The 11,885-nt window shown below is 37.4% G+C and overlaps 2 protein-coding genes across 8 annotated transcripts in view; one reads left to right on the forward strand and one right to left on the reverse strand.

The window, feature by feature from the left end:
* SPATS2L (spermatogenesis associated serine rich 2 like) overlaps positions 1-3,820 on the forward strand; it is a 202,276-nt gene extending 198,456 nt beyond the window's left edge. For all 7 annotated transcript variants that reach the window (XM_019523180.1, XM_019523185.1, XM_019523181.1 and 4 more), the window contains 2 exons: positions 947-1,167; positions 2,375-3,820. In XM_019523180.1, the coding sequence (XP_019378725.1) occupies positions 947-1,167; positions 2,375-2,770 (617 nt within the window). In that variant the 3' untranslated portion in view covers positions 2,771-3,820. The remainder of the gene's footprint in view (positions 1-946; positions 1,168-2,374) is intronic.
* A 4,234-nt stretch (positions 3,821-8,054) lies between these two features.
* The window catches only part of KCTD18 (potassium channel tetramerization domain containing 18), a 21,257-nt gene continuing 17,426 nt past the window's right edge, over positions 8,055-11,885 (reverse strand). Inside the window, exon 6 of the mRNA XM_019523187.1 lies at positions 8,055-11,244. Coding sequence (XP_019378732.1) covers positions 10,698-11,244 — 547 coding nt within the window. The 3' untranslated portion in view covers positions 8,055-10,697. The remainder of the gene's footprint in view (positions 11,245-11,885) is intronic.

Below are 11,885 nucleotides of genomic sequence, written 5' to 3' on the forward strand. Positions count from 1 at the left end.
TTCTCGCCCACCACACCTTGATATTAACTAGTTAATAGATGTTAATCAAGCGAGAGGCTGCCCATTTCCTGCCTCGATGCCAGGGGGTGCTATATGTGGCTCCTTTCCTTCCCTACACTGCAGCCCAAGCCTCACAGATGGCATCATGTTGTTCTCACTATCACCGGCCCCTCACTAGGCCCCAGAATCCTACCATTGAACCCCGCCTAGATTCCTCCCCTCAGACAGAACTCATATGGACTCAATTTTCCCTCACACAGTCTTCCATAGCAAGCTGCATCTACATGTCACCATCATGCTGTTTCACAGTGTCCACCCCCATTGCACGCCAGGAACTAGACTGACAGAGAGGTACCTGTCCTGTGAGGTATGTAGCAATAAGGATGATGGAAGTGGAGAGTACTTAAAATTTGACAGGATTGGATCCATGTGCACATGTTGCCTCCTACTCAGATTCTTCCTTTGGTCAGCAATGAGAAAAACCTGCAAATCATCAGTCGGGATCCAGGTCTATCCAGTAAGACAACCACAGGTGGCCAAGGAGATTCCTAGTGTTGCATACTGAGTGATTTTTCCCTTTGGAAGTGCTGTCTTTTTCTAAATGTATTAATGTATGTAACAAAATATTGACTTTTTTGTGGGGGTTTTGAAAAGCTGTGTGAGGCATCGGCAAGATAACCCCCTGTTAAGTGCATGCATGGCATCAGTGGAGTTACACCAGGGCTGGCTCTTCATCTCCAGAAGTGTCTTGTGATACCACTCACTAGACTGATTCACAGCATAAACATGCTATGGGCCTGACTGTTCTCAGTCATCTGAGTAACTACAGGAAGTCATCTACAGTAAGTCTGGAGTGACTCCACTGAAATCCAGTGCAACTGAGATAAGAATCTGGGGTTTATATTTTCATGTTTATCTGATAACACCAAATGTTCTTGTTTTGTAGTTTCTCACCCAAAGAACAATTACTCTTCGAGAACACCATGCAGTTCGGTATTGTTTTCTGTGACTTCAAATCTGTCAGCTGGCAAGCAAAATACACATCCCCGAAAAGCCTCTAGTAATATGAAGAACTCTGAAAGTAAAACAGGAAGCACTAAAATGCCAATTTATGTTCCTTCCAATCCCACAGAACCCACTACCCAAGTAATCCCAATGAATAAACAGGTGAGAAAAATAGCCATGAATTAAACTAGTTATAAACCTACACCAACTCATGGAAAATGTGTGCTCTTACAAGTGAGTCACACAAAACCATATACCATTGCAAAATACATCATATACATTTTGATGTTGACAGAGAGATGGACAAAATGTATAAATCTTTTCCATCTTTATTTCATGTGTGAATGTACATGATACATGGAGATGGGAACTGCCATTCCAGAACAGATCAAAATCCTGTTTTTAACAATGACCAATACCAGTTGCAGCAGAGCGAAGTTTTACAAACTTCACAAGCTACCTAATTGTGCTATGGACAAATATTTGTTCCTAATTCTGGATAAGTGATCAGCTCAAGCCCTGAAACAGGATTTGGTAGACCTTGAAATTGGAATCCTACGTGCTTTCAATATTATTTCAAAAGCTCTCTAATTCTGTTTACTATACTGTGGTGTTCTTTAGCTGTTTCATTACAGGAGCACCTTATAATGTCCTTGTATTGTAGTGCTTACTTGGGTAAAGCTCTTGATAAAGTCAACCTGAGTTTTGTACAAGTAGAAATTACAGAATCAGGCAGGAAAAATATTGGTGCATTTTATGCTGCCAGTATATATATGTGACCTGCTGCCACGGCGGTCATAGAAAAAAACCCAAAACAACATTCCAAAACTGATAAAGCTTCTTCTCTGTAGGAGATGAACAGAATGGGTGTATCTGCCATCCACATGATTTTTTTCTTTCCATTCCATGTGGAGTTCTGCTTTTTTCCTTTTTGTAAATATCATTGTACCATTTATACAATACTTCACCAGAGAAGCAGTACTTTGAGGTTTCAAGGGGCAGAAATCAAAGAAAACTAGGTTCTAACCACTGCTACTTAGTTTTGCTGCTCTTATTTCTATAGCACTAATATATCATCACTTTTTTACATTGCCTTGTGTCCCAGTAAGTTTTAATTTAATGTGCTTGACTGGCACATATATTTGCAAATAGCTTGGGTACCAACAGTTTAGAGATTTCTTTGTAGTCTCAGGTATTTTTGACAGGTATAGTACCAATTAAATTTACATGTTTTGTTATATCCTCAATAAAAAAATGAAGTGAGTTCAGCAGGAATTTTATTTTGCAGGAGTTAATTTTTTACCTTGTTACTTCCATTGTTATATTTGAAGAGTGTAGACAACCATTTATTCATTTTCTTTCTTTGTAGACTGGGCCCTTTATCCAGCGACGAAGATTCAACCCACAGCATCAAAGCTTCCGACTTAATGGGTCTGGCAAATCACAAAGTACCAATGAGACAGATCAGAATAATATAAAAAGCAGCTCCAGATCTGAACACAGAAGACAGCAGCATAATAATTTCAGACCCAAAAACAAAGGAGCTACAAAAAACCAAGACCAATCTGCAGCTACAAGGACCACAGAGCATCTTACACACTCAGAAAAGACCCGACGAAAGCATCATACGCCAGACAGCACAGAACCCAGGTCTTTCCGAAACAGCGTTGCTAGGGTCTCTCAATGCAATTTATGTCCTGCAAGGATAGAGGTCTCTGCTGATCCCACTGTCCTTTCAGTGCCAGCTGTGACTTTGGTGGCTTAAATTCTCACAATGGAGAGAGAGGGAGCAAGTTAATCTCTTCAGTTTCTCAGTCAAGGTGCTTGTTGAAATACTGACAAAAAATTGTCTGTCAGAACATACAATCAGTTGAAATCAGTTGCTATTTGAAACCTGCTAGTATTTTTATTCATTCTAATTATGAGCAGTAACTCACTTCATACTTTTAAAGCTTTGCACAATATGCTCAAAGTTATTTTGTCATGGCAATGCAGAATTTTAGCCAGGCAGCATTTACTACTTACTTATAAAAATAAAATCTAGATTGAAAAAATAAAGTGAAGACCAAATGCACAGTAGCCTGATGCCTGTTATAGATATGTGGTTGTACAAGTCCACTTGTTGTTTTTAGAGCAGCTAATATTAGGAAAGATACCAGGAACTTCGTACATGATGGTCTGCAATGAAATTGGATGCTCTTGTAGATTTTATCCTGAAAAATTTCTATACATCTTTTTCTCTCCATATATGCATATATATACACATATATTATATACACACAGTATTGCTCTATACAAATTAAAAAAATAATACATTTGATATTTTTGTCTGTCATTCCGTAATCAGAGATCTCTGATTTCCAGTATAAAAATTGTATTAATTATATTACACATTAGTATTTTTCATCGATAAACTATTTTTATGAGACTAGGGAAAATGCTTATTTCAAAAGTTTGGATTGTTTATATTCATGGCTATCCAACCACAGTTATATTGTCTACCCTCTTTGGTCACTTTGCTGTGACTAGTTAGATTTATTTTTCAGCTATAAATAGTTTCTGGTGTTCCAGATTTGAATTTCAATTATTTTTCTATGTTAATTTCTGCCATAGAAACCACCTCTCCTATAGGAGAGCAACAACTTTTACAAATCTGTTATGGCAACATGCAATAGAATGTGGAAGTGCATGTATATGTAAGTGGGTATCACATCCTCTGAGTTTTCTATTAAAGAATCCTAGATAGTTTTAGTAGCCTGCGTCTGTATTTCAGAAACCGTGTTCCTTCCAAACAAATTAAATGCTACTTTAAAATGTTTAGTGTCTGCTGCCTTACAGTACCTAACCACCTCTGATTCTCATTGTTTTATATTAATCTTTGCAGTAACAACAAAAACTTTGGGCCCAATCCTGAAATGCTTCTGGCAAAACTCACACTAAGTACAGTTCTCCTTCATTTGTTAATCTTTAGTATTTTACTCTTTGTTGGTGAATTTTGGTTTACCCCATAATGACTTGTTTGTCTGCCTATCCCTTTAGATGCATTTGGGAACTGATCCAAATAATCTCATAAGCATCAGTCTTGAGTTTTTCAATGGACATCAGTGGTTTAAGCCTTTATTTCCTATGCTGGGCTACATTCCAGCATCCTTCATCACACGGGGCATGTCTACATGTGCAATTAACATGGCTGAATAAATTCTAGCAGTTTGCACCAGAGTCGATCGGTCCCAGGCACATCATTTGAACATGCATCTGGGACTGTGGCATGTTGAGCCAGCACAGAGCAGCCCTAGCTGGCAAGGGTCACCCTGCCAGCCTGGGTCTGCTCTGACCCAGTTCAACATGCTACAGAAGGGCTGGCTATGGCTCTGCTGTAAGACAGTACTTGTGTCTGGCAGTACTACTGTACGGTGGAGTTAACTAGTTTACACTGTCCTAATAGGACTGCATGTGTAGATAGTGGTTTTATAGCAGAGCTAATTAGTCATGTTTTTGATGCACCCATTGAGTAGCATCTCGCTCCACAAGTCACAACAATGACTTCAGAGATGCCGTTTGTGAAGTATCCTGCTCCAGCTCCCTCTCACAACATGAACTCAAAGGTCTAAGGTCTACAATTAGTAAAGGTGTTTAGGCACATATTTTCAGTGGGAGTTAGACAGCACAGCATGTTTACAAATGTGACACAAGGAACTTATTTGCTATTCTGTGCTTTGGTGTAGATGCCTCTGCCTAATTTTTACTAGAATGGTTTTGCTCAGTTCCACGATATTGACAGCGTCCCATTTTGTCAATTTGTCCCTTAAAAACTCAAAGTTCAGATGTTTTGATTTTCTTTAAAGTGCTCATTTTCTCTCAGGTGACATCAATAGATGTTTTGCATGAGGACACTGGCAGTTAGTATGGCTGTAAAAAGCCATTAGCTTGTCTTCATCTTGAGAAGTAGTGAGGAAAAACAGAAGTACAAGGGTACATACTGTGCTACTCAAAACTAGTCACTACTTCTGCATTGGTATTTCATAAATCTGACTGTATGAACATTTGGATCTGAACTTCTGATGGCCCATTAGAAGCAAGTATGTGCTGTGTGGTATTGGAAAGGTAACTTTTCCTAGATTTGCCCAAAGACCTTTGCTTTGACTTGTGACCTTACTGTCATGAATGTATTAATAATTTCCACGTGGGTACAATGCAGGGAAACTATACAATGCTTAGATAGGTTCCTAAAATCTTAATTTCTAAAAAATATTAACTTACCCGTAGTGAATTATATCTCTCCTCAGACAAGTAACTCCTTAATTTTATTAATGGAATTCTTTGAATTTTATAAATCTCCCCAAAAAGAATTCTTCTCTTGAAATCAAGTCTATGCTACACAGGGGGCAAACTTACATGACAAGAATAATTTAATTTCAGTTCTAGTAAATACAGACTTTTAATAAAGCACGGCCTCAGTATCTGATTGATTCAGAACGGAGAGTTGAAAAACAATACATCTGTATGTGACAATCTTCAGATGATGATGCAGACACCTTTCTTGATTCCAAACACATCAATAAGAAATGGGAAGCTGGCATCTCCAGCTGGTCTTTGAGTATCCTCAGGTATCTGTTCAATGTTATTACATCAGTTATGATTTAGAATGGGTTATACATATTTAAACCAGGTTTAAAATTACGTGGTTGGGTAGAAGCAAGCACCTTTTCACCTTCCACTTATCCCTGTGTGCAGTAGGAGCTGTATCTGCTGACTTTTGTGAGAAAAGTATGTTTTATTTCCTTTTTACTACTTTTAGTACTGACAACTAGCTAACTAGATTTTACTTCTTCATGCTTATCGTCAATAGCACTGTATTACATTCGAATTACAGGATCAACTATCTGTTCGACCCTGTTTAAGGCAAAGGGAATGGACAGGTGTTGGGAAGGGTGTGATTTAGCGTGCAGAACAATCTATTGTCATTGTAAAATGAGAACAGAAGGACCCGCACATGCCCTTCAGAGCCCAGGTAGAATTTGGAAGGCTGCAAATTGAAAAAATGTAAACCATGCACAATTGTTTAGAATCGCTGAGCTTCCATCTACACTGAGCCTTGACCTGAAGGTCATCCTCAAGCAGGCACCCTTCAAACTTCTATACTGTGAATCCCTGTGCTCTATCCCGAGGGATAAGATCAATATTTTTGCCCCCTGGCCAGCCCCTTCTGCAATGAGTAACTGGAGCCTAAGTGAATTGGGCACCTATGAAAATATGACTTTGAAATTTGTGTAGCTTTGAAAAAAAGTTACCCTAAAAAAATTAATGGATAAGGCAGCCTCTAATTCAACTAAACTAGCTGATCTACTATGGCAATAGCAATTCCCACTAAGACTCTGTCCTCATCTAGTGGCTGGGCCACATCAGAGTTTACATCAGCTGCAATTTTTAAACTTACAGATCTAGAACTTTTACCTCAGCAGCTTGTGGTGTCTGATATAGTTGTCCAGGTTCAATCCTGGCTGCCAGTGAGAAACCACTAAATCCACTCAAAGATGTCACATAAAAAAGACCCAAGATAACCCTATGCTACATCATTTGCAAGCTAGAAAACTGAATGCTACAGATAGGCAAGAGATGCTCTTAAAGTTATGATAAAGGGGATAGATGTTTATAGCAAATTTCAAAATGTTTAATATTGTGTTCATTAAAAGCTATATAAAAAGTTTAAAATATTAGTGGATGCTGTATTAGAGCCTGGAATGAGCTAAAAAGCATCTAATATTTGCAAAATAACCAGTGTCAAAGTACCTGAATCCTTGCTGCAAATATATGGACACACAGCATTGTCAGTCACTGAGCAAGCAGTGGGTAGATCTGCAAAATAATTCGGCAAAGGAGGGGCAGCAGGAGGGGAGCTGCATAAGCAACCGGAATCAGCAAGAGAGACATAAAACAAATACAAGACAAAACTTCCATAAATCTCTGTAACTTCAGCTCCTAGCGCTGCTTTGCCATTTTACAGCATTTACAGCCTGGGTGTTGTTACAAGGCTTTGCTACAGCAGAATACCCAGAATGCTTCACTTCCTGCTAACTGATTACGGCATTTGTGAGTCTTTAAGTTAGCTGAAGCCAAACAGCTAAGAGGTTAGTTCATTCTCTCAAGCTTTTGGAGGAACAGCATTTCTTTTTCCTCCTGTTTTTTCAGGTAAGAGCTTTGCACTGTTTAAGAGGAGGGGAGGAGAACTTAAATCTAAACTGATTATTATACTTGCTGAGAGACATTAGTCTTTCTTCCAAACAGAGGTGAACTCAGCCACTAAGTTAAGTACTTAAACAGAAATAGTTTTTAGATTCCTTTGTGCTCTCAAGGACTAGAAGGAAAAGGCATTTCAGTGATTCAAAAAGAGGTAAATAGTAGGTGTTAAGAATTTGAAGAAGGCATATGGGTAGTTGCAGATTCATTAGAATTGGAATTTTATGAATAAGGGACAAAATGAAAGAAAGCACAAAGATACTTAAGGGCACAACAGATAAATGGCTAATCATAGCTTATACGAACAGAGCAGAGGTGACATAAGAAACAAGATTGGACATGTGTTATAATGTTGGGTTGAGAAAAACAGGGAACTTGCCTTTAAGGGCCATTAGTGTGTCATAGTTGCTTATAAATAGGCTACTTCCACTGTTTTATAAAGTTTTGCAACTGTTTTAACACTTAGTGACTTAGTTCATTTAATTGCGTAATATTTCCATGGTTCTTAGTAAAATACAAACAGTACCAAAATTCTCTCAAAGATTTGAAGGGAACATGTGCCTGTCACATGAAATAATATCTATTTGTTTAAATGAAATACAGTGCAGATGATTTTTCTATACTTTGAAGCAGTTCACTGACTATCAATCACATGCTTTGGCAATAAGCAGCCTCCTGCATCACAGTCCCATGCTCAGTCACATGTGAATGATTTTTTAGGAATTAAGCTAGTAAGGGTATTTTTCCTGAATACTTAACTATTATAATGACAAGCTTTTGGTTGTTGGAAAACACAAATCTGGGACAGGAGAGAGTGAATAGAGAATGTTAATTAGAATGATGAATGTATTGTTTAATTCATCAGCTAACCAGGCACATATATTTCATACATCACTGCATTTGACATTAGTAGTCGGCGTAACATAGTTAAACTGGGGTTACTTTCTCACTGAATAATTTCTTTTTAATAAGAGGGAAAATTTTATTAATATAAAAATAAGCCGATTACTAAACAGGCTATGAGGAAACTTGTATCAAATCCAGCTGAAGAATTGTAGTTCATATAAAATTTCCCCCAATCTTTCAAGTTATCCAGCATGTACAATGTATCTGTGGCAAGGTTTCTGGAAGCAGATATACCATACCATACCATATAGGATTCCCTTTGCCAAAACAGAATAATTTGATTTTAAAAAAACTACAGCAGACTTCCAAGACCCCAGGTCATTTGCTGCACTTAAAAGGAAGGTGGGAAACCAAAGATGGGCAAAAACTCGAGAGAAAATTCTTTTATTTGTGGCAATGCTGCTTAATGTCTCTCCATTCCAAAATGCAGAGCATGTGACCTATGCCAAAATGACAACTTTTCTGAACCAGCAGGTTTCAGGCTGCAATGCTTACAGGTGGCCATTAGGTGCTGTTGCTTCTTCCCCTGAATAGGCCCATTTCTCACAGATTGTCAGAATTAATTAATATATTAAACTAAAATTAATGTTCAAAATTATTCAACCATGAAACGTACCAACAATACACACATTGGTGTAACAATGATGAAATATTGTGCTTATTCCATTCTACAAAGTTGGCTGCAAATATGCATTTGTTTGGTTACAAGAAAGCATGTCGTTCATTAACAATGGGCTTGATCCAACTTCCAATGGAGTCAATGGGGCATTAGAATTAATCCATTTTAAAAAAATCTTCCTGTTCTATTTTCTGACAGCCTGTAGTCTGCTTGACTGTTTCACCTACCTGTTGAGCTTTTTCAACATATAATCTCTAAACCCTTGAGTTAGGGCCGTTTTTTTACAGGAAGTCTGTACAATGTTACAACAAGACAACTACTTTTAAAGGCTATTATAAATAATACTTGGGGGGGGGGGGGAAAACACGCCTTTGCTACCAGGGAAGATCTAAAGCAAAAATAATGAACTAAAGCCAGCACAAAAAATCCCACAAGATTTTTCCTTAAACATTTTTCTGTGTAAAATGCATCCAAACTATTGCCAAGCTTTATTTATGTTTTTATAAACCTTTTAAAGCACCTCAAATGATGAGATGGGAATCACTCTTTAAGATGTTTTATCTTTCTATAACATTTCCTCAGTTATTAATTCAATTAGAGAATGAAGTAAAGAATGCACAAAATGGAATATCTATTTTTAAAACTGATTTTTATTCTAACTCCGTTCTAGGAATAGTTTGGACCTTTAGCACCAATGGAAAATTTTTATGTGCAAGGAAAGGGCAAGTTGAGCAATTTTAGCATCTTTATACCATGTTTTCTATAAAATCTAAAATTTCATTAAACAATAAGTGTCTACCATGGGCAATTAAAGATGGAAGCTAGCTTTCAAAACATAAGATGATCCCAAGAGAACAGCAGTATTGCTAAATTTTATACCTATTGTTTTCTTTTAGAGGCTCAGTTCTTGGAACACAAAAGTTAACATTATACAATATTGATCTAAATGTTCAAGAGCAATTCAGCCCCGTCTGTCCTTCATCCCTCCCCCTTGGATGACTTTTTTATTTACCTGTTTTCACTAAGCAGGGCTCTAATACTACACTGCCTCAATGTAGGTAGAGATTGGATTGTCCTTGCTCATTTACAGCTGGTCATCCACAAAGGTACACAAGGTAGAACAAAGCAAGGAGGGCTGAGTCAGGCCTAAGAGACTTTCTGCAATTATAGGACACAGTAGACTGCAGTAATGTGACACCAGGCACGGTCTACAATGCTAAAGAAATAGCATGTAAAATCAGCTAGCTTGGGCTGATGTTTGCAGTACATGGATCATGCTCCCTAAGGAATTTATACATCTATTTCTTGGTTGTTGCTTTCAAAACAAGCCTTTGTTCCCCTTATAATTTCTAATTCTACATGCAAGGCTGACTCCTTTTAGCCTTCTGAAAACTGCTGAAAGCCCTGTAAAGCCATAATTTATGCATTTACTCTTTGTGGCTTCGATACCTTTGTAAGGCCTGATATTTTATACCCCTGGAGAGTTTAAAATTAAGTTTTAATCTGCATGTGGATCCTGTATTACTAATGACCATAGTCTGTTTTTCCCCAAGTTGAAAATGTTTTTAAATCTATGACTTCATGCTGTTTTTTAATCTGGGATGTATTTTCAAGTAGGACATCCAGGTCTGGTTTATCTGTATCTGTACATTTTTAAAAAGAACAATACCATGACAATGTACTACAAAACTGGTTTAAAAAAAATGTAGTCCTCTCCAAAAACATTAAGAACTAGACCAGGAAAACTCCTCTCAACTTACCATGCTTTCCAAACCTTTTCTCTCTAAAATTTACACTATTTTTCTCTCAATTTCCTACCAGCTCTTCTAGTAAATTATAAGCCAGGACATATGTTTGCTTCTTGATAGCTTGGTCAGAAGCTTTTCTGTTAGAAAGTCATGCCAGGAAATGTGCTCCAAGAATTTAGCAGTTAAATGTTATCATCTATTATATCAATCTCCATTTTACTCTTGAGCTTTAGATGCTCTGTGGATCTAACTGATTCTTTGTTACTTAGCGACATGGAAGTTGCAGGAATTCCAACCGCCTGCACCTCCTGTTCACTTGTGTTATTCAAAACAGAGGAAGATGATTGAGATGGTAACACAATGCATAGTGGAGTCCGCTTCAGTTTTACAACTCGATTTGATATAGGCTTCTTAGACAATGACGTCTTGGAAGCAGCTTGCCGTGTTGCTCCATTTTCAATATTCTGAGTTCCACAAGATGCCTGAGAATTTGTAAATATTCGGCACGTTGCAGGTGCAGTTTCTAGTGCTGTTCTGGGTTGTAACACACTATCAGTGCTGCATGGTTTAAGAACAGAATGTGAAGGAGTATCATAGGCCACTAATTTTAATGAAGCAGAGTTCTTGACTTTGATCTGAGTGCTTGTTGAAGGACCTGAAAATCTAATTCGTTTAGGACCTGCTTTACAGGGTAGATTGTCATCTTCTTCTGTAGAGTCTATTAGTCGTCTATAAAACAAAGGATTTTAGATTAAGATGCAAACTAAGTATTTTAGTTATACAAGTAAAATATAGGTTATCTCCAACGTTAATCCACAAATCTCATTTTATTTATTCCAAAGTCCGTTTAATTACCTGTTTAAGCTAATCAAGAATGTTAGCAGTCGTATCCGAGTCCCTGTCAATCATATTGGCACTCACTTTTGCCTACCACAAATAGTAGGCAGGGAATACAAAAAAGAAGCTACATGAAAATTAACAAGAAGTAGAACGAAAAAAAGAGCAAGGCTGAAAATATTTAGATAGATTGGCTTTATATTCAAGACCCCCAGTATATTAAAGGTATACATAATATGTAAGGTCTCAAGGATGAGACAAAAATAGCAAAATGCAGAGTATGTAAAAGTAAAATAAGAAAAGTGAAGATGCCGAATGAACACTTTTTCAGGATTACTTAAGTGAAGGAAAGAGAGCAGGATCTCAGAAAATTACAACTCTGTTTTACTGGCAGAAGTAACTGGCATTTGTACAGGGTTACACAAATGCTTTTTTTCAGTCTCTGGAAAAGAAATCTGAGTAGATTCCTCAGGGAAATAATAAACAATGCTGATAAAAATCCACATCACACTTAAATAGCCGATGAAGAATTA

Source organism: Gavialis gangeticus, unplaced genomic scaffold (assembly GCF_001723915.1).
Source record: "Gavialis gangeticus isolate Ggan-Ray unplaced genomic scaffold, GavGan_comp1, whole genome shotgun sequence".
Taxonomy (NCBI): domain Eukaryota; kingdom Metazoa; phylum Chordata; order Crocodylia; family Gavialidae; genus Gavialis; species Gavialis gangeticus.